General features: G+C 46.6%; 1 protein-coding gene across 3 annotated transcripts in view; it reads right to left on the bottom strand.

The window, feature by feature from the left end:
* Nucleotides 1-17,418: 17,418 nt before the first annotated feature.
* The window catches only part of LOC134346559 (nuclear factor 7, brain-like), a 48,470-nt gene continuing 39,248 nt past the window's right edge, over nt 17,419-26,640 (bottom strand). For 2 of the 3 annotated variants that reach the window (XM_063047977.1, XM_063047975.1), the window contains exon 6: nt 21,922-22,498. In XM_063047977.1, the coding sequence (XP_062904047.1) occupies nt 21,966-22,498 (533 nt within the window). In that variant the 3' untranslated portion in view covers nt 21,922-21,965. Of the gene's footprint in view, nt 21,480-21,921; nt 22,499-26,640 lie in introns of those variants that run through there. The other variant, XM_063047976.1, reaches the window with a different exon arrangement.

Genomic DNA, 26,640 nt, shown 5'->3' with positions numbered 1-26,640 from the left:
GCCGCTTCTTTTTACATTGTACTTCAACGATTTGGATTATGGAATAGATGGCTTTGTGGCTAAGTTTGCTGACGATACGAAGATAGGTGGAGGGGCCAGTAGTGCTGAGGAAACGGAGAGTCTGCAGAGAGACTTGGATAAATTGGAAGAATGGGCAGAGAAGTGGCAAATGAAGTACAATGTTGGAAACTGTATGGTTATGCACTTTGGCAGAAAAAATAAACGGGCAGACTATTATTTAAATGGGGAAAGAATTCAAAGTTCTGAGATGCAACGGGACTTGGGAGTCCTCGTACAGGATACCCTTAAAGTTAACCTCCAGGTTGAATCAGTAGTGAAGAAGGCGAATGCAATGTTGGCATTCATTTCTAGAGGAATAGAGTATAGGAGCAGGGATGTGATGTTGAGGCTCTATTAGGCGCTGGTGAGACCTCACTTGGAGTACTGTGGGCAGATTTGGGCTCCTTAATTAAGAAAGGATTTGCTGAATTTGAAGAGGGTACAGAGAAGATTCACTAGAATGATTCCGGGAATGAGAGGGTTAACATATGAGGAACGTTTGTCCACTTTTGGACTGTATTCCTTGGAGTTTAGAAGAATGAGGGGAGACCTCATAGAAATATTTCGAATGTTAAGAGGCATGGACAGAGTGGATGTGGCAAAGTTGTTTCCCATGATGGGGGAGTCTAGTACGAGAGGGCATGACTTAAGGATTGACAGGCACCCTTTCAGAACAGAAATGCGAAGAATTTTTTTTTAGTCAGTGGATGGTGAATCTATGGAGTTTGTTGCCACGGGCAGCATTGAAGGCCAAGTCATTGGGTGTACTTAAGGCAGAGATTGATAGGTATCTGAGTAGCCAGGGCATCAAAGGTTATGATGAGAAGGCGGGGGAGTGGGACTAAATAGGAGAATGGATCAGCTTATGATAAAATGGCGGAGCAGACTCGATGGGCCGAATGGCCTACTTCTGCTGCTTTGTCTTATGGTCTAAGGAAAACTCCGATCTGAAACCTCCGCTGCCTTGAGGCTACAACTACGCACAGAGAAGGCTTTGGGAGCAAACCTCGAGGAAAAATCTGGAGATGATGTCCCAAAGACAGGCCTGCGCTGAGTTCAGTGCAAACTGGCAACTCCTGCAACACTGCTGGTGCCAACCTGTATTGGTCTCTGCTGTAGTTTTGGATCGATCAGCGGCGGAGCCTGATAGAGAGACACCACCTTACTCTCCGTATTTTGTTGCCCTGCCTTGTGTATACCCTGTAGATAGCCAGAACGCATCATTCACGGTAGTCACCAATCAACGGGGGACTCTCCTACATCAAAGCATACAGTGACATGCATCGTTTGCATTAACTACCAGCGCAGCCAAGAGAGTGCTGGGGACAAGTGTCGCCACACATACCAGTGCCAAGACAGCATGCCCACAATGGCCGGCAGAGCAACACGGAACACAACAAGCAACAAAACAACAGCAAGAAGAAGCCTCATTCCTCCCTCGTACAAACACAGTCTTTAACCCCAGCACAGACCTCCAGCTCCAGCCCAGTGGACACGGGATGTCTGTGATGTGAAAAGCTGGGCAATTTTCTCTAGTTTAGTTCAATATCAAGAGCAGCAAGGTACTAGTACAGTGAAAACTCCATCGCAGCAGCATCACAGACACATAACCACAGATAGTATAAATGATGCACCTTTTCTGTGAAACCACTGAAGGTGTTATATTCCTGACAATCAGCAGGCCAAAGTCTTTATTTACCAGTGTGGTTTGCATTTCTATCTGACTGTCTCTTTTCATACGAAACATCATCTTTATCTGTCATTTACCTGCCCAACAGAAATGGATGCAAAAAAGTGAGATATTTCCTTCAGTTATGTAGGCCATTGGTTAGACCACATCTTGACATGCTGCACACAGGGTTTGCTTACTGTCTTTCAAATTTCCAGCATCTGCACACAGGTCCTGAGCCCAGCAATTCCACACCGACCATCAAGCACCAACTAATCCCATGTCGTGCTTCCCACACTCCATCAGACAGCAAGATACAGGGGCCGAATTAGACTATTTGGCCCATCGAGTTTGTTCCACCACTCAATTCTGGCTGATTTTGGCTTCCCTCGTTTCCCCATTCTCCGTTGCCCTTAACCACCCCTCATCGATCAAAAACCGACCTTGATCTCTTTTCTGCTTTCCCCTTTCACTTTAATTTAATTTAATTTTCTGTGTACATTTCTTCTTGAAATTTATATAATGTATATCTGTTATTCTGTACCGCTACTGCAAAACAACATGTCAGTGATAGTTACTTTTTTTAAATTTTGATTAGATATACAGCACATAACACACCCTTCCAGCCCAACAAGCTCCACTGCCCAGCAAACCACCTACCTAACCCCGGCCTAATCACTGGACAACTTACAATGACAATTAACCAATTAACTGGTAGATCCCCACACTGTGGGAGGAAACCGGATCACCCAGAGGAAACCCACACACACACAGGAAGGAATGCACAAATTTGCTTTCAGAGAACGCCAGCATTGGACTCCAATCTCCAAAGTCCACCCACTGACTTGGCCTCCACAGCCCTCTGAGGCAAGGAATTTCACAGATTCACCACAATCAGTCTGAAAAATAATTCTTCCCCATCTTCAGTCTAAAGATACATCCCTTTAATCTGTGACTGTGCCCTCGAGTACTCGACTCTCTTCCTCATAAAAGCATTGAGTCATAGAGCACGACAATGTTGGACTGCGACCAATCAATCAGCAGGAATGCATTAAGAGAGCCACGTTTCGTTGTACATATAGTTGTACTGTAGAGAGCATTCTGACCGGCTGCATCACTGTCTGGTATGCAGGGGCTATTGCACAGGACCGAAAGAAGCTGCAGAAGGTTATAAATCTAGTCAGCTCCATCTTGGGTACTAGCCTACAAAGTACCAAGGACATCTTTAGGGAGCTGTGTCTCAGAAAGGCACCGTCCATTATTAAGGATCTCCAGCACCCAGGGCATGCCCTTTTCTCACTGTTACCATCAGGTAGGAGGTACAGAAGCCTGAAGGCACACACTCAGTGATTCAGTAACAGCTTCTTCCTCTCTGCCATCCGATTCCTTAATGGACGTTGAAGGTTTGGACACTACCTCAATTTTTTAATATACAGTATTTCTGTTTTCGCACATTTTAAAAAATCTATTGAATATACATAATCGAATTACTTATTTATTATAATGTCTTATTTTTCTCTCTCTCTCTCTTTCAGCTAAATTATATATTGCATTGAACTGCTGCTGCTAAGTTAACAAATTTCACATCACATGCTGGCGATAATAAACGTGATTCTGTTATACAACCAGGTCCGCAATCGACATTTAAAAGGCAGAGCTTTGTGGCAGTTTCTCAGCGTTGGACTGCGACCAATCACCAAGTGGGATTCATTCCAAAAAGCAAATACAAATAACACAATTGCAAACAGAGTGGCAATTCTTTTCATTGTGCAAGTGTTTAGAGTGACTTTGGCTCGTCTGGCTTCAGCGAGATCAGGCTTGGGTGAAGTAAACTATCTGGTAACTTTCCCTTTTTGTTCTTACGTATTCATTCCTCGACTGTTTGGGCATAATACTGCAGTGAGAATGACTCCAGAGTACTCCAGTTTTGAACTGAGTGTGAGATGTGGGAAATCTGGGAGACCTCCAGTCTCCTGGATAACCACATCGGCACCAGGTGCACCGAGCTGCAGCTCCTCACGGAACGTACTAAGGAACTGGAGCTGCAGCTCGATGACCTTCGACTCATACAGGAGGATGAGGAGGGGATAGACAGGAGCTACAGGGAGGTAGTCACCTCTTGATTACAGAGGACAGGTAACTGGGTGACTGTCAGGACAACGAGGGGAAAATTGATCAGCCGTGATGAAATGGTGGAGCAGACTCCATGGCCAAATGGCGTAATTCTGCTACTATATCTTGCAGTCTCACTACAGCACAGCAACAGAAATAGGCCCTCAGTCCATATATTCTGTAATGAACGATTATTCTGAAAGACCTGAGGGTATATAAGTCACCCAGACCAGATGAACTGCACTCTGCGGGTCTGAAAGAGGTCGCAGTAGAAATCGTGGAGTCAACAATGATTGTTCAAAAATCATTGGACTCCAGCATGGTGCCAGAGGACTGGAAATTTGCAAATATCACATCACCCTTTTAGAGAGAAGGAAGGTAGCAGAAAGGAAATTATAGAAACGGTAGCCTGACCTCAGTGCCTGGGAAGATGATGGAGTCAATTTTTAAGGAGGAAGTTATGGAGTACTTGATGACACAGGACTAGATAGGACAAAGTCAGAATGGTTTCCTTAAGGAAAAGTTGTACCTGACGAGCCTGTTAGAATTCTTTGAGGAGATTACAAGTGGGATAGATGATGGAATAGGTGGCTTTGTTGCCAAGTCTGCAGATGACCTGAAGACTGGTGGAGGGGCAGGTAGTGTTGAGAAAACAGGCAGGCTGCAGAAGGACTAAGACAGGATAGGGAAATGGGCATGAAAATACCAAATTACAGTGAAATACAATGTTCAAAAATGCATGGTTATGCACTTTGGTAGTAGAAATAAATGTGCAGACTATTTTGTAAACGGGGCAAAATCCAAAAATCTGAGATGCAAAGGAACTTGAGTCCTTCTACAGAACATGCTAAATGTTAACTTGCAGGTTGAGTCGGTGATGGAAAGCACATTCAGGAATACAAGAGCAGGGATGTGATGCTGAGGTTTTATAAGGCACTGGTGAGACCTCACCTTGAGCATTGTCAACAATTTTGGGCTTCTCATCTGAGAAAGGATGTGCTGGCATTGGAGAGGGACCAGAGGAGGTTCACAAGGATGATTCCAGGAATGATACAGGAACGTTTGATGACTCTGGGTCTGTACTCACAGGAATTTAGAAAGATGAGAGGAGATCTCATTGAAACATTTTGAATATTGAAAGGTGTAGACAGAGTCAATGTGGAAAGGATGTTTCCCTTGGAGGGAGAGTCTAGGACAAGAGAGCACAGACTCAGAATAGAGGGGTGTCCATTTAAAACATGCAAAGAAACTTCTTTAACCAGAGGGCTGTGAATTTGTGGAATTTGTTACCACAGGCCGCTGTGGAGGCCAGGCCGTTGGGTGTATTTAAGGCAGCGTTGATAGATTCTTGATTGGCCACAAAATCAAAGGTTACAGGGAGTGGGGCTGAGGAGGGGAATAAAGGATCAACCATGATTGAATAGCAGAGGAGACTTGATGGGCCAAATAGCCTAATTCTGCTCCTATGTCTTATGGTCTTATGCTTAGTTGCAGCAAACTGCACCTGGACCATAGCCCCCCATACTCCGCATCCAGGTACTTACCCAAATTTCTGTTTTCCGTTCTGTGACACCCTCTGAGGGAGATGCCCAAACCAGTACGATATGTGCGGTCGTATTGTGGGTCTCAGGGTAAAGAAGCAGCCAGGACATCCTGAGGTGAAAAGCCTTCATCTCCCTGAAAAGTGGGTCAGTCAGTCTGACCGACTGCACAAAGAACATGAAAAGTCACATGGATCAAGCTGTAAAGCCAACCATATTTTGTAAAACTACAGAGAGACAAGGGATGATGTTGTTTCCCTGTTGCCTTGTATTGTTTCATTGTTGTTCTGTGTGTTGTTCTGCTGAATATTGCCAGAGTATGATGGACGGACTACTGATCTCACCCGTCTACCTGGTTATGTTCACACTCTTCATTGTCTTCCTGCACTGCACTTTCCCTGTCACTGTAACACTTTATTCTGCAATCCGTTACTGCTTTTCCCTTGCATTCCTTCAATGCACTGATGTGATGAAATAATCTGTAGGGAAGGCATGCAAAACAAAGTATTTCACTGTACCTCCGTACCTGTGACAACGACAAACTATTATACCAATGTGCATGCACTGTCTACAACATGCACTGCCAGGGTTACTCTGAAAGGACTCAGAAGGCCATTTCCATAGGACAACCTATGTCGAGGGGCAGGAAACCAGGAGCAACAAGGTGCCTTCAATACACCTTATGGTCTTAAATAGCACAATACCTGTGACAATGACGAACCATTTTCCCAATGTGCATGCACTGTCAGGGCTACTCTGCTACTCGAGGGGCAGGAAACCAGGAGCAACAAGGTGCCTTTAATACACCGTACGGTCTTACGGGCAGGCCAACCCCGAACCCCAGGGATGCCGCGTGACACTGCCTTCGCTGTTTCCTCTCCTGGACTGGTGTAAAAGGCGAGCCCGCAGCTTGAGGCCTCGACATCACTACAACGGAGGCCACACAGCTCCCTGCCACCTGTCTCACCAATAAGCAAGGGAAATGGACTGGCAGTGTCGTACACTGCCAACGTCCAACAGGGTTTTGTGATCTGAAGTAAAACATCGCAGGCAATCACTCGCTGTTAGAGTACATCCTGCCTTCCTGCACTGACTCCAAAGCCTTTCTGCAGCAGACAATAACACGCCAAGTCCAGCTCCTCCACCAACGAGCAGCTCACTGATGGGGTTGACGTGCAGTTCTTAATGTCCAGCTTGGCTTGCGATCATAAAAAATACATTAAAGAAAGACAAACCACCTTTGGTTGTCCCCGGAGAGGCCGTTGCGTCTGAGTGCACCGCCATCTCACTGGAATGCAGAATAAAGGGTCGCAGCTACTGAAAGAGTGCGGTGCAAGTAAAAGATAAAGTGCCGAGAATCGATCTTCTTCCGCAAGAGGTCCGTTCAAGAGTCTGAGGACAGTGGGCTGGAAGCTGTCTTTCACCCTGGTGGGACGGGCTTTCGTATCTTCTGCCCGATGCTTCTGCAGGTCAAACCATTACAATAGTGCATTGAGGCAGGACAAGGGAGTCTGAGGACAGTCTCTTGCACCTTTGTAACTGCCTGCAGGCGCCTAAGGTTGAACAACCTGCCGTCAGTCCTGTACCTGACGTGGATTCCTTCTTCGTAGTTACGGAAGGCATCTGTCAGCATGGCAGAGAATACCATACTGAACAGAGTTGGGGCAAGAACGCAGCCTTGTTTGACGCCATTTGTCACTGGGAAGGCCTCCGACTCGTCGCCGTCATCCAGAACTTTCACCATCATACCGTCGTGGAACTGCCGGACGATTGTGATGAACTTGATGGGGCAGCCAAACTTCTCCATGATCTTCAACAAGCCTTCTCTGCTGAGGCAGCACAAGGGAAAACGATAGCAGAATGCAGAATAAACATAAGAACATAAGAAATAGGATCGGGAGAAGGCCATCTGGCTCATCGAGTGCTCCGCCATTTAATAAGATCATGGCTGATCTGACCTTGGACTCATCTCCACCTTCCTGCCTTCTCCCCATAACCCTCAATTCCCCCACTGTGCAAAAATCTATCCAACCTTCTCTTAAATATATTTACTGAGGGAGCCTCCACTGCTTCATTGGACAGAGAACTCCACAGATTCTCCACTCCTAGGTGTAGCGCTCAGCTCTATCGGTTCGTGTTTATCCAGGGGAAACCCTGTCCGCCCGCCAAACCGTGTCTCACGGTTTGCGTCGGTGCTGTGTAATGCCACCTGGTACAAACTCACACATCAATTATCAGACAGCACACAATGTACACTTTACAGATTACACTTTATAAATCTTACTGGGCCTGTTAGATTAATAGAGATACAATATAAAAGAGAAAGAAAAAGGCGCCAGACTAATCAAAGTTCAACTCCTTCCTGCATACAAGTTGGAGCTAAAATAACGGGGTCTTCTCTTCACCCTGCGATCCCCTCCGACTCGCCGCTCGGGACCAACGCTCGACCAGAGCGTTTCCAGCACGTCCTTTAGCTCCCCGGTCTCCTCCTGAAACGCAACCCCCGCCCCCCAAAGCACATAGTTCCTGGCCATATGAGACAGAATATCACCCACAGAAAGAATAACATGGACATGAATTGGTTCATTCACCCCCTCCCCGTCAATAATATAACCCAAACAAGCTGCTAGAAAAGAACCACTGTCTCAGCAGTTAACATTACAGAGAAGCCATTTTAATTATAACATAACAAAGAAGCCACTTTGACTAGCCTACTCAGTAACATAAAAGAATAAACCCCTTACATAGGGAAAAGCAGTTCCTCCTCATCTCCATCCTAAATCTACTCCCCTGAATCTTGAGGCGATGTCAATTGCAGAGCAGGCAGACAATAAGGTGGAAGGCCTTGATTAGGTAAACTGTGAAGTCAAAGGTTCATCAAGAGAACCATTCAACAGTCTTATAACAACAGGATTGAAGTCAAGTTTAACACAGAAAATGTTGCAGGAACTTATCAGGTCAGGCAACATCTACGGAGGGGAATAAACAACTGACGATTCAGGCCATGAACGTTCATCAGGACTGGAAAGGGGTAGAATCAATAAGATTTGAAACAGTCCTTCAGCCTGATAGTGTGTACTTTCCCTAATATTGATTGGCACCTGATTAGTTCCAAGGGTTTAGATGGGGCAGAGTTTGTTAAGAGTGTCCAGGACGGATTCCTGTCACAGTATGTGGACAGGCCGACCAAGGGGGAATGCCATACCAGATGTGGTACTAGATAATGAACCGGGTCAGGTCACAGATCTCTCAGTGGGTGAGCATCTGGGGGACAGTGACCACCGCTCCCTGGCCTTTAGCATTATCATGAAAAAGGATAGAATCAGAGAGGACAGGAAAATTTTTTATTGGGGAAAGGCAAATTATGAGGCTATAAGGCTAGAGCTTGCGGGTGTGAATTGGGATGATAGTTTTGCAGGGAAATGTACAATGGACATATGGTCGATGTTTAGAGATCTCTTGCGGGATGTTAGGGATAAATTTGTCCCGGTGAGGAAGATAAAGAATGGTAGGGTGAAGGAACCATGGGTGACAAGTGAGGTGGAAAATCTAGTCAGGTGGAAGCAGGCAGCATACAAGAGGTTTAGGAAGCAAGGATCAGATGGGTCTATTGAGGAATATGGGGAAGCAAGAAAGGAGCTTAAGAAGGGGCTGAGAAGAGCAAGAAGGGGGCATGAGAAGGCCTTGGCGAGTAGGGCAGAGGAAAACCCGAAGGCATTCTTCAATTATGTGAAGAAAAAAAGGGTGACAGGAGTGAAGGTAGGACCGATTAGAGATAAAGGTGGGAAGATGTGCCTGGAGGCTGTGGAAGTGAGCGAGGTCCTCAATGAATACTTCTCTTCGGTATTCACCAATTAGAGGGATCTTGATGATGGTGAGGACAATATGAGTGAGGTTGATGTTCTGAAGCATGTTGATATTAAGGGAGAGGAGGTGTTGGAGTTGTTAAAATACATTAGGACGGATAAGTCCCCGGGGCCTGACGGAATATTCCCCAGGCCGCTGCGCGGGGCGAGAGAAGAGATTGCTGAGCCTTTGGCTAGGATCTTTATGTCCTCATTGTCCACGGGAATGGTACCGGAGGATTGAAGGGAGGCGAATGTTGTCCCCTTGTTCAAAGAAGATCGTAGGGATAGTCCGAGTAATTATAGACCAGTGACCCTTACGTCTGTGGTGGGAAAGCTGTTGGAAAAGATTCTTAGAGATAGGATCCATAGGCATTTAGAGAATCAGGGTCTTATCAGGGACAGTCAGCATGGCTTTGTGAAGGGCAGATCATGTCTAACAAGCCTGATAGAGTTCTTTGAGGAGGTGACCAGGCATATAGATGAGGGTAGTGCAGTGGATGTGATCTATATGGATTTTAGTAAGGCATTTGACAAGGTTCCACACGGTAGGCTTATTCAGAAAGTTAGAAGGAATGGGATCCAGTGAAGTTTGGCCAGGTGGGTTCAGAATTGGCTTGCCTGCAGAAGGCAGAGGGTGGTGGCGGAAGGAGTACATTCAGATTGGAGGATTCTGACCTGTGGTGTCTCACAAGGATCTGTTCTGGGATCTCTACTTTTCGTGATTTTTATTAACGATCTGGATGTGGGAGTAGAAGGGTGGGTTGGCAAGTTTGCAGACTACACGAAGGTTGGTGGTGTTGTAGACTGTGTAGAGGATTGTCAAAGATTGCAGAGGGATATTGATAGGATGCAGAAGTGGGCTGAGAAGTGGCAGATGGAGTTCAACCCGGAGAAGTGTGAGGTGGTACACTTTGGAAGGACGAACTCCAAGGCAGAGAACAAAGTAAATGGCAGCATACTTGGTAATGTGGAGGAGCAGAGGGATCTGGGGGTACATATCCACAGATCCCTGAAAGTTGCCTCACAGGTGGATAGGGTAGTTAAGAAAGCTTATGGGGTGTTAGCTTTCATAAGTCCTGGGATAGAGTTTAAGAGTGGCGATGTAATGATGCAGCTCTATAAACCTCTGGTTAGGCCACACTGGGAGTACTGTGTCCAATTCTGGTCACCTCACTATAGGAAGGATTTGGAAGCAATAGAAAGGGTACAGAAGAGATTTACCAGGATGCTGCCTGGATGAGAGGAGACATGATAGAGGTGTACAAGATAGTAAGAGGAATAGATAGAGTGGATAGCCAGCGCCTCTTCTCCAGGGCACCACTGCTCAATACAAGAGGACATGGCTTTAAGGTAAGGTGTGGGAAGTTCAAGGGGGATATTAGAGGAAGGTTTTTTACTCAGAATGTGGCTGGTGCGTGGAATTCACTGCCTGAGTCAGTGGTGGAGGCAGGTACAGTAGTGAAGTTTAAGAGACTACTAGACAGGTATATGGAGGAATTTAATGTGGGTGCTTATATGGGAGGTAGGGTTTTAGGGTTGGCACAACATTGTGAGCCGAAGGGCCTGTACTGTGCTGTACTATTCTATGTTGTATGTTTTATGTACCATAGAAGCTACCCAACAAATGATGAGCAAATTGGTTAGTCCTGGGATCGGAGGTCCATGACAGTGCAGAGTTCAAGGCCCCAACGTCAATGTCCTGTGATCAGTGAGCCCTCAGTTGCATACCCAGAAGTCGGCGAAATCCGGAGTTGAAGCCAGAGCTCAAGGTCCAAGGATTGGCAAGTCTGGATGTTGAGGTACTGAGGTCGAAGGCCGAAACTGTAGAGTCTGGAGATTGAAGCTCGATATCTGCGATTCTGTGAGTCCGGACCAAGGCCTGTGGTCAGAAGTGTGCTGGCAGCTTTAAGTTCTAGTCTTCCAGGGCATCGGCAAAAGGGCAAACTCATAGCGGCTCAGCTTGATGGACATGGTTAATTATTCCTGCTTCAGCCGGCTATATCTGACAGTCACAACTGCATCCAAGGTCTGTACAGTGAATAAAGGATTTTAATGCGACTGAACAATTTATCGCTGTGTAAAACAGACGAAAATACCGCTGGCTGCGGCCACAATATTCTCTCTGGGAGGACTCCTCATTGGAAGCACGGCTGTTGCTCGGTGCTACAAGTGCTTTAAAAAAAAAACGAGGCTTTCGAATTCCGGTACCAACTACCTTGTTGGCAAACGTACAGTTTCCGGTAAATAAAATTGACAATCTCAGAGCTAGGGTGCTGTATCAAAGGGACATTAGGACCATGTGCGTCCTCTGCTTCACAGAGTGTTGGTTAGCCCAGTCCGGTCCGTACTGGACGCACCAATTCAGATTGACGGGTTCACTATACACAGTCACGATAGGGCTGTCAAGTCTCGCTAAACAGAGGTGGAGGTGTATGCTTTATGATCAACTCCTCATGGTGTACTATTGTGTGGGTAACGTCCCAATCCTGCTCAGCAGAGCTGGAATATCTTGCAATCAAGTGCCGGCCAGTTTACTTGTCGCAGCAGATCTCAGCGGTCATTTTGGTCACGTTGTACATTCCACCTCAGGACAATGTCAAACAGGCTCCAGATGTTCTGAACGATGTGATCAACATGCATGAAACTGCAGAACCTCACGCCTACCCCAACATTTTGGGGGATTTTGAGCAGGCCAGCTTGGAAAAGTTACTAAATAATTATCATCAACAAATTACTTGTAGTACCAGAGGAAACAACACACTAGACCACTGTTACACGAAGATCAAGAGAGCTTCCCGTGCTATTCCAAACCCAACTTCGGGAAGTCTGATCACCTGGCTGTACTTCTACTCACTGAGTACAGGCAGAGACTGAAGACTGCAGCACCAGTAGTGAGGACCAAGAAGGTACAGACAAGGGAAGCACAGGAGCGCTTACACGACTGCTTTGAATCCGTGGACTGGACTGCATTCAGGGATTTATCTTCGAATCTGGATGAGTATGCCGCAGTTGTTTAATGCCGACATCATTAAAACCTGTGTGGATGAGTGTGCCTATTAAAATTTGCTGTACATTTCCAAACCAAAAGCCATGGATGAACCAGGAGGTATGTCGTCTGCTGAGGGCTACATCTGTAGTATTTGAGTCTTGGCAACCCAGATCTGTACAAGAAATCCAGGTATGACTTGTGGAGGGCTATTTCACGAATGAAGAAACAATTCCGAGCAAGGTTGCAGGCAAGATCGGAAGCCTGTCAACTCTGGCAGGGTTTGCAGGACATTACTTCCTACAAAACGAAACCCGAATGGCACCGATGCTTCACTACCAAAGCAGCGGGTCTCGTTGGACCACCTGGTCATGCTCTGAAAACTTGTGTCAAACACTGGCAGGTGCATTTTCAACCTCTCATTGCTATGGTGCGAAGGTTCCACCTGCTTCAAAAGGGCAACAATTATACCAGTGCCCCAGAAGAGTAGTGTGAGCTGCCTTAATGACTATTGTCCAGTAGCACTCACATCTACTGTGATGAAATGCTTTGAGAGTTTAGTCATGGCTAGATTCAGCTCCTGCCTCAGCAAGGACCTGGACCCACTGCAATTTGCCTATCGCCACAATAGGTCTACAGCAGACACGATCTCAATGGCTCTTCAATCTATTGGAGATTTTCGAGGAGGTTACTAGGAAAGTGGATGAAGGGAAGGCAGTGGATATTGTCTACATGGATTTCAGTAAGGCCTTTGACAAGGTCCCGCATGGGAGGTTAGTTAGGAAAATTCAGTCGCTAGGTATACATGGAGAGGTGGTAAATTGGATAAGACATTGGCTCGATGGAAGAAGCCAAAGTGTGGTGGTAGAAAATTGCTTCTCTGAGTGGAGGCCTGTGACTAGTGGTGTGCCACAGGGATCAGTGCTGTGTCCATTGTTATTTGTCATCTATATCAATGATCTGGATGATAATGTGGTAAATTGTATCAGCAAATTTGCTGATGATACAAAGATTGGAGGTGTAGTAGACAGTGAGGAAGGTTTTCAGAGTCTGCAGAGGGACTTGGACCAGCTGGAAAAATGGGCTGAAAAATGGCAGATGGAGTTTAATACAGACAAGTGTGAGGTATTGCACGTTGGAAGGACATACCAAGGTAGAACAAACAGGGTTAATGGTAAGGCACTGAGGAGTGCAGTAGAACAGAGGGATCTGGGAATACAGATACAAAATTCCCTAAAAGTGGCGTCACAAGTAGATAGGGTCGTAAAGAGAGCTTTTGGTACATTGGCCTTTATTAATCAAAGTATTGAGTATAAGAGCTGGAATGTTATGATGAGGTTGTATAAGGCATTGGTGAGGCCGAATCTGGAGTATTGTGTTCAGTTTTGGTCACCAAATTACAGGAAGGATATAAATAAGGTTGAAAGAGTGCAGAGAAGGATGTTGCCAGGACTTGAGAAACTCAGTTACAGAGAAAGGTTAAATAGGTTAGGATTTTATTCCCTGGAGCGTAGAAGAATGAGGGGTGATTTGATAGGGGTATATAAAAATATGATGGGTATGGATAGAGTGAATGCAAGCAGGCTTTTTCCACTGAGGCAAGGGGAGAAAAAAACAGACGTCATGGGTTAAGGGTGAGGGGGAAAAAGTTTAAAGGGAACATGGGGGGGGGCTTCTTCACACAGAGAGTGGTGGGAGTATGGACTGAGCTGCCAGCTGAGGTGGTAAATGCGGGTTCTTTTTTAACATTTAAGAATAAATTGGACAGATACATGGATGGGAGGTGTATGGAGGGATATGGTCCGTCCGTGTGCAGGTCAGTGGGACTATGCAGAAAATGGTTCAGCACAGCCAAGAAGGGCCAAAAGGCCTGTTTCTGTGCTGTAGTTTCTATGGTATGATTTCAAATGACCTTGGATCACCTGGCCAATACAAAGACTACGTTGGGATGCTGTTCACTTACTGTAGCTCCGCATTTAACGTCATCATTCCTACAGCCCTGATCAATAAGATACGGAACCTAAGTCTCTGTATCTGGATCATTGACTTCCAAACTGGAAGACCACAATATGTGCAGATTGGTAATAATATCTCCACCTCGCTGACAACCAACGCTGGCACACCACAGGGATGTGTGCTCATCCCACAGCTCTACTTTCTCTGTGTGGCTGAGTATAGCTCAAATGCCATCTATAAATTTGCTGATAATAGAACCATTGCTGGCAGAATCTCAGGTGGTGACCAGAGGGCGTACAGGAGCGAGATATTCCAGCTGGTTGAGTGGAGTCACAGCAACAACCTTGCACTCAACGTCGGTGAGACCAAAGAACCGATTGTGGATTCAGAACGGGTAGGACGAGGGAACATGAACCGGTCCTCAAAGAGGGATCAGAAGTGGAGAGAGTGAGCAATTTCAGGTTCCTGGGTGTCAAGATCTCTGAAGATCTAATCTGGTCTAACCGGAACAGCAGCTATCTTTCATTAGGAGTTTGAGGAGATTTGGTTTGTCACCTAAAACAGTTGAAAACTTCTATACATGTACCATGGAGAGCATTCTGACAGGCGGCATCACTGTCTGGTTTGGAGAAGGTGCGGGGGTGCGACTGCACAGGATCAAAAGAAACTACATCAAGTTGTAAAATTAGTCAGCTCCATCTTGGGTACTAGCCTCCATGGTATTCAAATATCTCCAAGGAGCAGTGCCTCAGAAAGGACCCCCAAGACCCAGGACATGCCCTCTTCTCCTTGTTACCATCAGGAACGAGTTACAGAATCCTGAAGGCACACACTCAGCGATTCAGGAACAATTTCTTCCCCTCTGCCATCCAATTCCTAAATGGATATTGACCCCGTGAACACTACCTCACTTTTTTAATATAATTCTATTCCTGCACTATTTTTAATCTATTGAATATACATATACTGTAATTGATTTGCTTATTCGTTTACTTATTATTTTTTGTTCTTCTATATTATGTATTGCATTGAACTACTGCTGCTAAGCTAACACAAGCCGGTGATAATAAACGTGATTTAATTCTGATTCCTTCCTCGGTTTAGCGATCTGTCTGTGTACGCGGGGGCCACAAGTACCTCATTTCGACTTTCTTTTGGGCAGTCGGCGGGCAGTAAATGTTGGCCCTGCTACCGATGCCCACATTCCAGCCGAGTTACAGCATTGTGTTTCTGCTCTTCCTGCAGTACCGGTTTCCAGCAGCAGGTGGCGACCCTGCACCGTGAAACTCTAACGAGAAACTCTGCAGATGCTGGAAATAGTTAACGTCTCCTTCTCCCAGTGTAGAGTACCTTCCTGCTTCAAATTATCCTCCATTGTCCCTGTACCAAACAAGACCAAGGTAACATGCCTGAACGACTGACATCCTATTGCACTCACCTCAATAATAAGCAAATGCTTTGAGAGCATCTGCAGCAAGCTGCCATCCACATTGGACCCCCTACAATTTGCCTACTGACACAACCGATCAACAGACGATGCAATAGCAGACGTGCCACCTCTCCCGGAAGTTTCGGGAGTCTCCCGCATTTCGATAGTGGCTCCCTGACGCCCGGAAATTATACACAATATCCCGGAAATAGATTTTTTTGACAGGGAGAGAGAGAGAGGGAAAGCGAGCATCCTGATTGGTCTCTCCTCGTGCTAAGAGTGGTCCCCAACCACCTGGCCGCGAGGAAAAAATATGATTTGGTGATATGAAACGATATGAGTCAGCTGCACCCTTCCTCATTCCGTGTCACGCACTGTTGACTTTTCACGCACGCGAGGTCATCATTGACCCAAGACCTGCAAAGGAATGGGTCCGTGACCCATTTGTGAATGTCCCCGGTGAATCATCCATGTCAGCGCGGAAAAAAGATCAACTCCTCGAGCTTGCAAATGACGGTGGGCTGAAAAGTATGTTTGACATAACATCTCTGCCTTCATTCTGGATCAAAGTCACGGCTGAATATCCTGAGATAGCCATTAAAGCACTGAAAACGTTGCTTCCATTTCCAACATATTTCTGCGAAGCGGAGTTTTCTGCAATGAATGCAACGAAAACTAAATTGCGGAATAGACTGGACATGAGGAACCCCCTTCTAGTATCGCAGTCTCCCATCACCCCTCGATAGGGCCATGTTGTTGCAGGGAAACAAGCCCAGGGCTTCCATTGATTCAGTGATATTGGTGTGTTGCAATGATTTTATATGTTCATACAAAGAAAATTTGCGCTGTCTGTTTAATATCCAAAGGTTACTTAAAATGTTATGATGCTATTGACTTATAAGTGACTTATAATTCAGTGGTCCCGAACCTCCGGGCCACAGACTGATACATTGCCGCGAAGAATGCAGCGGTACAGCGGTGGCTGGAACTCACCCAGCACATCTTTAAGAAAAAAAAAGCCGAAATAAACAAGCTAATTAATTAAGTAACGCAAACACGAGGAAAACTGCAGATGCTGGAATTTCAAGCAACACACATAAAAGTTGCTGGTGAACGCAGCAGGCCAGGCAGCATCTCCAGGGTCTCGGGCTGAAACATCGACTGTACCTCTTCCTAGAGATGCTGCCTGGCCCTGCTGCGTTCACCAGCAACTTTTATGTGTGTTGCTAATTAATTAGGTGCCGCCTGGCATGTAAATGTCAGCCCAGATAAAGTCAATTGCCGATTGCGCCGTCTCTGATCTGGGCCGACATTTACTTGCCGGGCAGCACTTAATCAATTAGCTTGTTTATTTCGGCCTTTTTCTTAAAGATGTGCTGGGTGCATTCTGGCTACCGCTGTACCGCTGCATTCTTCGTGGCCCAGAGATTTGGGACCACTGTTATAATCGACATCACTACATTCATGCGAGAAAAATATGCGCTGTATGCTTAATATTAAATTCATTAGATAATCCCCTTCAGCAATGAAATTAAGTGTATTAACAACTTACAAGTGACTTATCACCCATATTCCAGTCGCGTTTAACACCACCACCCCCAAGGGGGTCGACCTGTCCGCAAGAATATTGTCAATATTAAACCGGTGTGCAGTGCAAAAAAGGTTGTGGACCCCTGATTTAAACCAGCTGGCCAGCTGCCAAGGAGCTATGCTGTTGATGTCCTACGTGATGAGGCCAAACTCCCTGTAGACTTGCTTAAAGTTGTAATGGAATAAACATGATAATATAATATAAGTACATATTTTAATGTCACATTTGCTACATATACCCAACTTGGTTTACAGATTAGACAAAATGACTAAACACAGTATTACATGCACCCTTGGAGGTCGACGGTGGTGGGGAGTGGGGGAATATGGGGTTGCTGGGGGCAGGGGTGCTACCTCCCTGAAATGAGTTTTTGCAGGGTGGGATATCTGCAAAAGCCACTGCTCTACATACCATCCTTACATATCTGGAGAAGAGGGATGCTTATGTGAGAATGCTGTTCTTGGACTACAGCATTCAACACCATAATTCCCTCCAGGCTCGACAGGAACCTCAGAGACCTCGGCCTTGACCCTGCCTTGTGCAGCTGGATCCTGGACTTCCTGTCAGATCGCCAGCAGGTGGTAAGAGTGGGCTCCCTCACCTCCACCCCTCTGACTCTCAATACACGAGCTCCTCAGGGCTGTGTCGCCACCCACAGCTCTAATCTGCTAATTAAATTTGCCGACGACACTACGCTGATTGGCCTAATCTCAAACAATAACGAGGTGGCCCACAGGGGAGAAGTTATCTCTCTGACACAGTGGTGTCAAGAAAACAACCTCTTCCTCAATATCGCAAAAACAAAGCAGCTGGTTGTGGATTACAGGAGGAATGAAGACGAGCTAACCCATATTGACATCAATGGATTTGGGTTTGAGAGGGTAAAGAGCTTCAAGTTCTTCGGCATCCACATCACCGAGGACCCCACGTGGTCTGTACACACCAGCTGTGTGGTGAAAAATGCACAACAGCCACCTCTTTCACCTCAGACGGTTGAGGAAGTTCGGTATGGGCCCCCAGATCCTAAGTACTTTCTACAGGGGCACAACTGAGAGCATCCTGACCGGTATGGGAACTGTACCTCCCGTAATCGCAGGATTCTGCAGAGAGTGGTGCCAACAGCCCAGCACATCCGTACTTGTGAACTTCCCATGATTCAGGACATTTACAATGACAGGTGTGTAAAAAAGGCCCGTCGGATCATTGGGGACCCAAGTCACCCCAACCACAATCTATTCCAGCTGCTATAATCCGGGAAATGGTACCGCAGCATAAAAGCCAGGACCGACAGGCTCCAGTACAGCTCCTTCCACCAGGCCATCAGACTGATAAACTCACACTGATTTGAGTGTATTTCTATGTTACACTGACTGTTCTATTTATTATAAATTACTATGACTGCATATTTAGATGGAGAGGTAATGTAAAGATTTTTACTCCTCATGTATGTGAAGGATGTAAGAAATAAAGTCAATTCAATTCAATCCAAGCAACACACACAAAATGCTGGAGGAACTCAGCAGGGCAGGCAGCATCTACGAAAAAAAGTACTCAAATTTGGAAAGCGGTGAAATCATCGGACAAAGTCAGCATGGATTTGTGAAAGGAAAAGCATGTCTGTCGAATCTCATAGAATTTTTTGAGGATGTAACTAGTAGAGTGGATAGGGGAGAACCAGTGGATGTGGTATATTTGGATTTTCAAAAGGCTTTTGACAAGGTCCCACACAGAAGATTAATGTGCAAACTTAAAGCACATGGTATTGGGGGTAAGGTATTGTTATGGATAGAGAATTGGTTGGCAGACAGGAAGCAAAGAGTGGGATAAACGGGACCTTTTCAGAATGGCAGGCAGTGACTAGTGGGGTGCCGCAAGGCTCAGTGCTGGGACCCCAGTTGTTTACAATATATATAAATGACTTAGACGAGGGAATTAAATGCAGCATCTCCAAGATTGCGGATGACACGAAGCTGGGCGGCAGTGTTAGCTGTGAGGAGGATGCTGAGAGGATGCAGGGTGACTTGGATAGGTTAGGTGAGTGGGCAAATTCATGGCAGATGCAATTTAATGTGGATAAATGTGAGGTTATCCACTTTGGTGGCAAGAACAGGAAAACAGATTATTTTCTGAATGGTGGCCGATTAGGAAAAGAGGAGATGCAACGAGACCTCTGTGTCATTGTACACCAGTCACTGAAAGTGGGCATGCAGGTACAGCAGGCGGTGAAAAAGGCGAATGGTATGCTGGCATTCATAGCAAGAGGATTCGAGTACAGGAGCAGGGAGGTACTACTGCAGTTGTACAAGGCCTTGGTGAGACCACACCTGGAGTATTGTGCGCAGTTTAGGTCCCCTAATTTGAGGAAAGACATCCTTGCCATAGAGGGAGTACAAAGAAGGTTCACCAGATTGATTCCTGGGATGGCAGGACTTTCAAATGATGAAAGACTGGATCGACTAGGCTTATATTGTCTGGAATTTAGAAGATTGAGGGGGAGGGGATATTATTGTAACGTATTAAATTCTAAAGGGATTGGACAGGCTAGATGAAGGAAGATTGCTCCTGATGTTGGGGAATTCCAGAACGAGGGGTCACATTTTGAGTATGAAGAGGAAGCCTTTTAGGACCGAGATGACGAAAAACTTCTTCACACAGAGAGTGGTGAATCTGTGGAATTCTCTGCCACAGGAATCAGTTGAGGCCAGCTCATTGGCTATATTTAAGAGGGAGCTAGATATGGCCCTTGTGGCTAAAGGGACCAGAGGTTATGGAGAGAAGGCAGGTACAGTGTTCTGAGTTGGATGATCAGCCATGATCATACTGAATGGCGGTGCAGGCTGGAAGGGCCGAATAACCTACTCCTCCACCTAGTTTCTATGTTTCTATGTTACAGGTGACGTTTCAGGCCAAAGCTCTTCAGCAGGACTGGAGAAAAAAACATGAGGAATCACAGTCAAAAGGTTGGGGGGGGGGGGAGAGAAACACGAGGTGATAGGTGAAACCGGATGCTGGGAATTGGGTGAAAGAGATACAGGACTGGAGCAGGGTGAGTCCTACAGGAGAGAACAGAAGGCCATAGAAGAAAAGTGGGAGGAGCACCAGAGGGAGGTGATGGGCTGGCAGGGAGATAAAGTTATAGAGGGAAAAGGACACAGGGAATGGTGAAGGAGGGGTGGTCATTACTGGAAGTTCGATAAATCGATGTTCATGCCATCAGGTTGGATGCTACCCAGGCGGAATATAAGATATTGCTCCTCTAACTGAGTGTGGCCTCATTGTGACAGTAGAGGAGGCCCTCGATGAACATATGGGAATAGGCAGTGGAATTAAAATGGGTGGCTACTGGGATCCAGTTTTCTCTGGTGCTTGATGAAGCTGACTCCCAATCTATGTCAGAACTCACCGATGTACAAAAGGCCGCACCAGGAGCACCGAACACAGTCTATGACCCCACCTGACACACAGGTGAAGTGTCGCCTCCCTTGGAAGTGCTAGGAGGGAGTTCAGTGGGAAAGGACAAATGGATAAGGGAGCCGTGTAGGGAGTGATCCCTGTTGAAAGCAGAAAGTGGGGGAGAGGGAAAGATGTGCTTGGTGGTGGGATCCCGTTGGAGATGGTGGAAATTACAGAAATTATTAAGAGTGAGGGCAAGTTTCGCTAGATGGAGGAGAGTGGTGGTGGAAGGGAACTGGTTGGGACGGGTGTCCAGAAAGAAACAGAGAGCTCTGAGCCCTTCCTGTTGGTGGATGGAGGTGCATAGGGACTGGACATCCATAGTGAAAATAAGATGATTGGGGCCAGGGAACTTGAAATCACTGAAAATATCCAGAGTGTGTGAAGTCACTGAGGGTTCACTCCATCCTGAGACAGTGACTCCTGACCCTCAACTCCTCAGACAGGGGAAAAGTCCTCCCTGCATCCTGTCTGTTGAGCCCTGAAAGAGTTTTGTGCTTCCCTGAGATCTCAGACTCTCTCTCTGTCTCCACCATACACAAATACACACAGGGGACATCACCATTTACATTTCTCCATTGTGTCAATGACCAACACAGTCTGCCCGAGGATTGTGCTGGGATCAGCCTGCATGTGTTGCCACACTTCCGGCTCCAAAATATCATGTCCATGTCTCTCTAACCTTCACCGTACCTCTCCGGGTAGTTCCAACCTGAGCATCGATTTCTCTAATGGTCCACTCCCCTCTCCGAGCACATTCCTTCTTCCATATCCCCCTTCCAGAGGAAATTACACTGCACTCCCATTTTTTTCTTGAATCAGATGCTGGAAGAACTAAAACAAAACAGAAATTACTTGAAACCCATAACAGAGCAGGCAGTGTTTGAATCAATTCCGGGAGAGTCACCGACGTGGAACATTAAGCCTTTTCATCTCTCCACAGATCCTGACCAACCTGCTGTGTTTCTCCTGCATTTCCTGAGTGTGAACTGGGTCCCAAAATGAATATCTGATTTAACGTAGAGATCCCGGCTCCATTTGTCTCATAAATTATAGGAACAGCTCCCCATGTTCCGTCAGGGTGATCGTCAACCTGGCAACATCAACACTGAATTCTCAAACTTCTAGTAGTCGTTCCCTGTCACTTTTACTATGTAATTGTCTCTCTCCTCCTGATTCACCAGCTCCATCACCCTATCTCCTTCCCCACCTCCCCACCCTCTCCATCTGCCCATCACCCACACACTCCTCCCCACCTCCCTCCCTTTATTTCAGGATCAACTGACTTACTCCTGACGCCAGTCCCAGGACCCGACCCGTTTACAGACCCGGAGCGGAATCGGAGCAAGTTCTCAGCCACTTGTCTTTTTGCCATGGCCAGAAGAAAGGATAAAGTTTCCCCGTGAATTTATTCCCAGTGAAGGTGAGGAGATGGGACTTGGTCTCCGCGTTGTAAAATGAAACTGTCCCGGACTCGTAACTGAGATAAACTCCCACCCTCCCGGGGATGGGACCGTCGGGGAGACAGGACGCAGGGGAGGTGTCAACCCACATCTCGTCATCAATCCGTTCGATGATCCAGAATCCGGTCTCCGGTCTCAGTGTGAACTCTCCCTTCCTCTCCACAGACTCTGCGGCGACTCCCAAACCCCAGCTCCGACTCCCCGTCACCTCCACCTCCCAGTAATGTCTCCCCGATGTGAATCCCTCCGATCCCAGCACACAAGGCCGGTCTGTGAACCTCTTCCCGGTGTCAGGGAGATTCCACTGGGTCCCGGTCCGTCTCACACTCTTCCGATCCTGAGACACCTCGAGCCGCGGATGCGCCGTTTCCACATCCAGGGTGACAGAGACTGGGGGGAGAAGCAGAGAATTAGAGAGTCCCCGGGGATCGGGGGGAGACTCGGGCAGCGCGGTCCCGGGACCGGGGGAGAGGCCGCTCGGCCTCAGGCTCAGTCGGGTGGCCGACAGGGACCTTTCCCGGAAAGAAGGGAGATAGCAGTGGAAACGGGTATGAGGAAGTGGTGGAGCAACAACTGGATCCAGATGAGGACGGGGTGAGTAAACACTGGAGGCATTTAAAGAGGAGGTAAGGCAGAATTCATTCGTGCTGACCAACTCACTTTAATGAACTAGTTCCACTTGCCTGTATTTGCCCATTATTCCTTTAAACCTTTCCCACCCACGTACCCGTCCAGATGTCTTTTAAATCATTGTAACTTTATCCACCTCTACAATTTCCTTTGGCAGCCTCCTGAGCTCCAGGAAAACGACCCAGAATATCCAGCCTCTCCTTATAACCGAAACCATCCAGTCCCAGTAACATCCTTGTAAATCTGTTTCATACCCTCTCAGTTTAATGACATTCTTCCTGTGGACAGATCACCAGCACTGGACAGTGTGATCCAAATCATAAAGACAAGAAAATCTGCAGATGCTGGAAATCCAAAGCAACACACACAAAACCTTGACCCAAAACATCAACTGTTTATTCATATCCATAGCTGCTGCCTGACCTGCTGATTTCCTCCAGCAGTGTATGTGTTTTATACTGCTCCAAATGTGGCCTTCCTAATGTCTTGTACACTCATAAGGTGATGTCCCAGCTCCTGTACTCAGTATTCTGACTGATGAAGGCAATCACCTCCTTGTCTCTCTGTACACAACACTCTCCAGGGCCCCACCGATTCCTGTATAAATCCTGTCCTGGTTTCCCTTCCAAAATCAACACCCTCATCTCTGAATTAAAATCAATTTCCATCCAATGGGCCAGAGACCCAATTAATCAAGATCTCGTTGTAATCTTGGATAAACGATGAGCAACAGGGTTATGTAGCGGAAAACACAATACTATGCCACCTTGGGGCATTCTGGAGTTCAGAGATCAATTCCAACACCATCTGGAAGGAATTTGTACATTCTCCCCATTACCTCGTGCTCTCGATTCATTCCTCAGATTGGGGAGGAGTGGACAGCGGGGAGAACCATCTTTACTTGCAGTGGGGTCTGGAGCAGCTGGTTTAATGGGCTGAAAAGTGGCAGCTGGAATTTAATGCAGACAATTGTGAGCTGTTGCACTTCGGTAGGACCCGAGTGTAGGTCTTACACAGTGAATGGTCGGGCACTGAGGACTATGTTCCACAGCAGATCTGGGAACACAGGTTCATAATTCATTGAAAGTAGTGCTAGAGGTAGATAGGGTAAAAAGAAGCTTTTGTCACATTGTCCTTCAAAAATCAAAGTATTTAATACAGGAACACACATCAAAGTTGCTGGTGAACGCAGCAGGCCAAGCAGCATCTATAGGAAGAGGCGCAGTCGACGTTTCAGGCCGAGACCCTTCGTCAGGACTAACTGAAGGAAACCTGCTTCATTCAGAGGGTTGTGAGAGTGTGGAACAAGCTGCCAGTAACAGTGGTACATGCAAACTCGATTTAAACATTTAGGAGAAGTTTGGACAGGTACAAGGATGGTAGGAGTTGAAGGACAATGGTCCCGGTGCAGGTCGATGGGAGCAGGTAGTTTAAATGTTTTGGTACAGACCAGGTGGGCTGAAGGGCCTGTGCTGTTAGTTTCTATCACTCTGTGACGCTCGTACAAAGACATAATGGTTTTTAGGTTACATGGTCATTGTACATTGCCCCGTGATTAGGCTAGTTTGAAATAGTTGGGCTGCTGGGTGGAGCAGGTCATTGGTCTGGGACGGCCTGTTTCACACTGTATCTAAATAAATAAATAACCTCTTCACTGTCCAACCTGATGGCATGAATATTGACTTCTCCAACTTCCATTAATGTCTCTCCTCCCCTTCACAGCCCATCACTTATTTATTTATTTATTCATTCATTCATTTTTCTTCTCCCCTCCTTTTCTCTCTCTCTCTTTTCTCCCTCTGTCCCTCTCACTATAAATCCTTGCCTGCTCTCCACCATCCGGGCTCCCCTGCCCACTTCTCTCTCTCCCCAGGCTTCCCGTCCCATGATCATCTTCCTTCTCCAGTCTAGTATCCCTTTTGCCAATCAACTTTCCAGCTCTAAGATTCACCCCTCCCCTCCTGTCTTCTCCTATCATTTTGGATCTCCCCCTCTCCCTCACTATCAAATCTCTCACTATCTCTTCTTTCAGTTAGCCCTGACGAAGGCTTCCAGCCCGAAATGTCAATTGTACCTCTTCCTATAGATGCTGCCTGGCCTGCTGCGTTCACCAGCATTTTTTTGTGTGTGTTGCTTGAATGTCCAGCATCTGCAGATCTCCTTGTGTTTGTGTTTTTAAACATGTCACCTACATTCTCTCCAAGTCATATGGAATGATGAAAAACAGTGGACCCAGCACCGATCCCTGCAGCACAACCACTGGTCACAGGACTCCACCCAGACAATTCTGTATCCTATTCCAGGTCGTACTGTATCCCATGTGATCTAACTGTCTGCTACCTTGTCAAATCCCTCGCTAAACTCCATGGAGACGATGTCTACTGCACTTTCATCAGCTGTAATTTATTTATTGAGATACAGCACGGAATAGACCCTTCCGGCCCTTTGACCCCCACCACCCAGAAACCCCTGATTTAATCCGAGCCTGACCATGGGACAAGTTACAATGACCCCCACCACCCGGCAACCCCTGATTTAATCCGAGCCTGACCATGGGACAAGTAACAATGACCCCACCACCCAGCAGCCCCTGATTTAATCCGAGCCTGACCATGGGACAAGTTACAATGACCCCCACCACCCAGCAACCCCTGATTTAATCCGAGCCTGACCATGGGACAAGTTACAATGACCCCACCACCCAGAAACCCCTGATTTAATCCAATCCTGACCATGGGACAAGTTACAATGACCAATTAACCTGCCAACCGGTACGGGTTTGGACTGTGAAACCGGAGCACCTGGAAGAAACCCACGTGGTCATGGGGAACGTACAAACTCCATACAGGCAGTGACGGGACATGAACCCGGGTCACTGGTACTGTAAAGCGTTGTGCTAACCACTATGCTACTGTACTGTCCATGCAGAAAACCAAGCTGGGTATCCCTGATTAGTCCTTGTCTTTCCAAATGAATGTAGATGCTGTCTCTCACAATCCACTCCATTAATGTACCCTCCACCGACGTTAGGCTCACTGGTCTGTACTTCCCAGGCTTTTCCCTACAGCCGATCTTCAATAAATGTTCAACATTAGTCTCCCTTCAGTCTTCTGGCCCCTCACCACAGCTATCGATGGCACACATATCTCCAAAAGGACCCCACAATTTCTTCCTGAACTTCCCACAATGTCCTCGGATACACTTGATCAGGACCTGGGGATTTATCTACATTTCTGCATTTTAGGACCTGCAGCACATTTGCTTCTGTAATGTGGTAGAAACTGGCACAGAAGATGAGTTGAGAAATAATGACAAGGAAGGTTTAGCAGGATACAGGCAAAATGCAGGTAAACTGACAGAAACATATAAAGTTGTAGATTGAGCAGATGGTTGAAATCTTCTTCCCACAGGAGGGGGATCAAATACAAGAGGTCATATGTCTGAGGAGGGAGGAAGGAGTTTAAAGGTGAATTTATTTGAACAGTGAGTGGTTGATGTTGGAACTTGCTGCCAGAGGAGGTGATGGAATCAGATACAATCACTGTGTTTACGAGACACTCAGACAGACACTTTAATAGACAAGGCACAGAAGGAGACTGACCTAAATAGGTCAGAACAGAGGTGACGGGCCGAAGGACCCATTTCAATACTGTACAACGATGACTCTGTGACTTTAAATGAACTGAATGACTGAGACCCCACAGCCTCTGGAGCAGAGAATTCCAAAGATAGACCATCCTGTGAGGGTCCACCCCATCCTGAGACAGTGACCCCTGACCCTCGACTCCTCAGACAGGGGAAACATTCTCCCTAAGTCCTGCCTGCTGCATTTGGAAAGACAAGGACAGATCAGGGACAGTCAGCACGGCGTTGTGCATGGAAAATCACGTCTCACAAATTCC

Source organism: Mobula hypostoma, chromosome 5 (genome assembly GCF_963921235.1).
Source record: "Mobula hypostoma chromosome 5, sMobHyp1.1, whole genome shotgun sequence".
In the NCBI taxonomy this organism is placed as follows: Eukaryota; Metazoa; Chordata; class Chondrichthyes; order Myliobatiformes; family Myliobatidae; genus Mobula; species Mobula hypostoma.
Note: the sequence above shows the minus strand (reverse complement) of the source record. Positions and strands in the feature narration are given on the sequence as shown.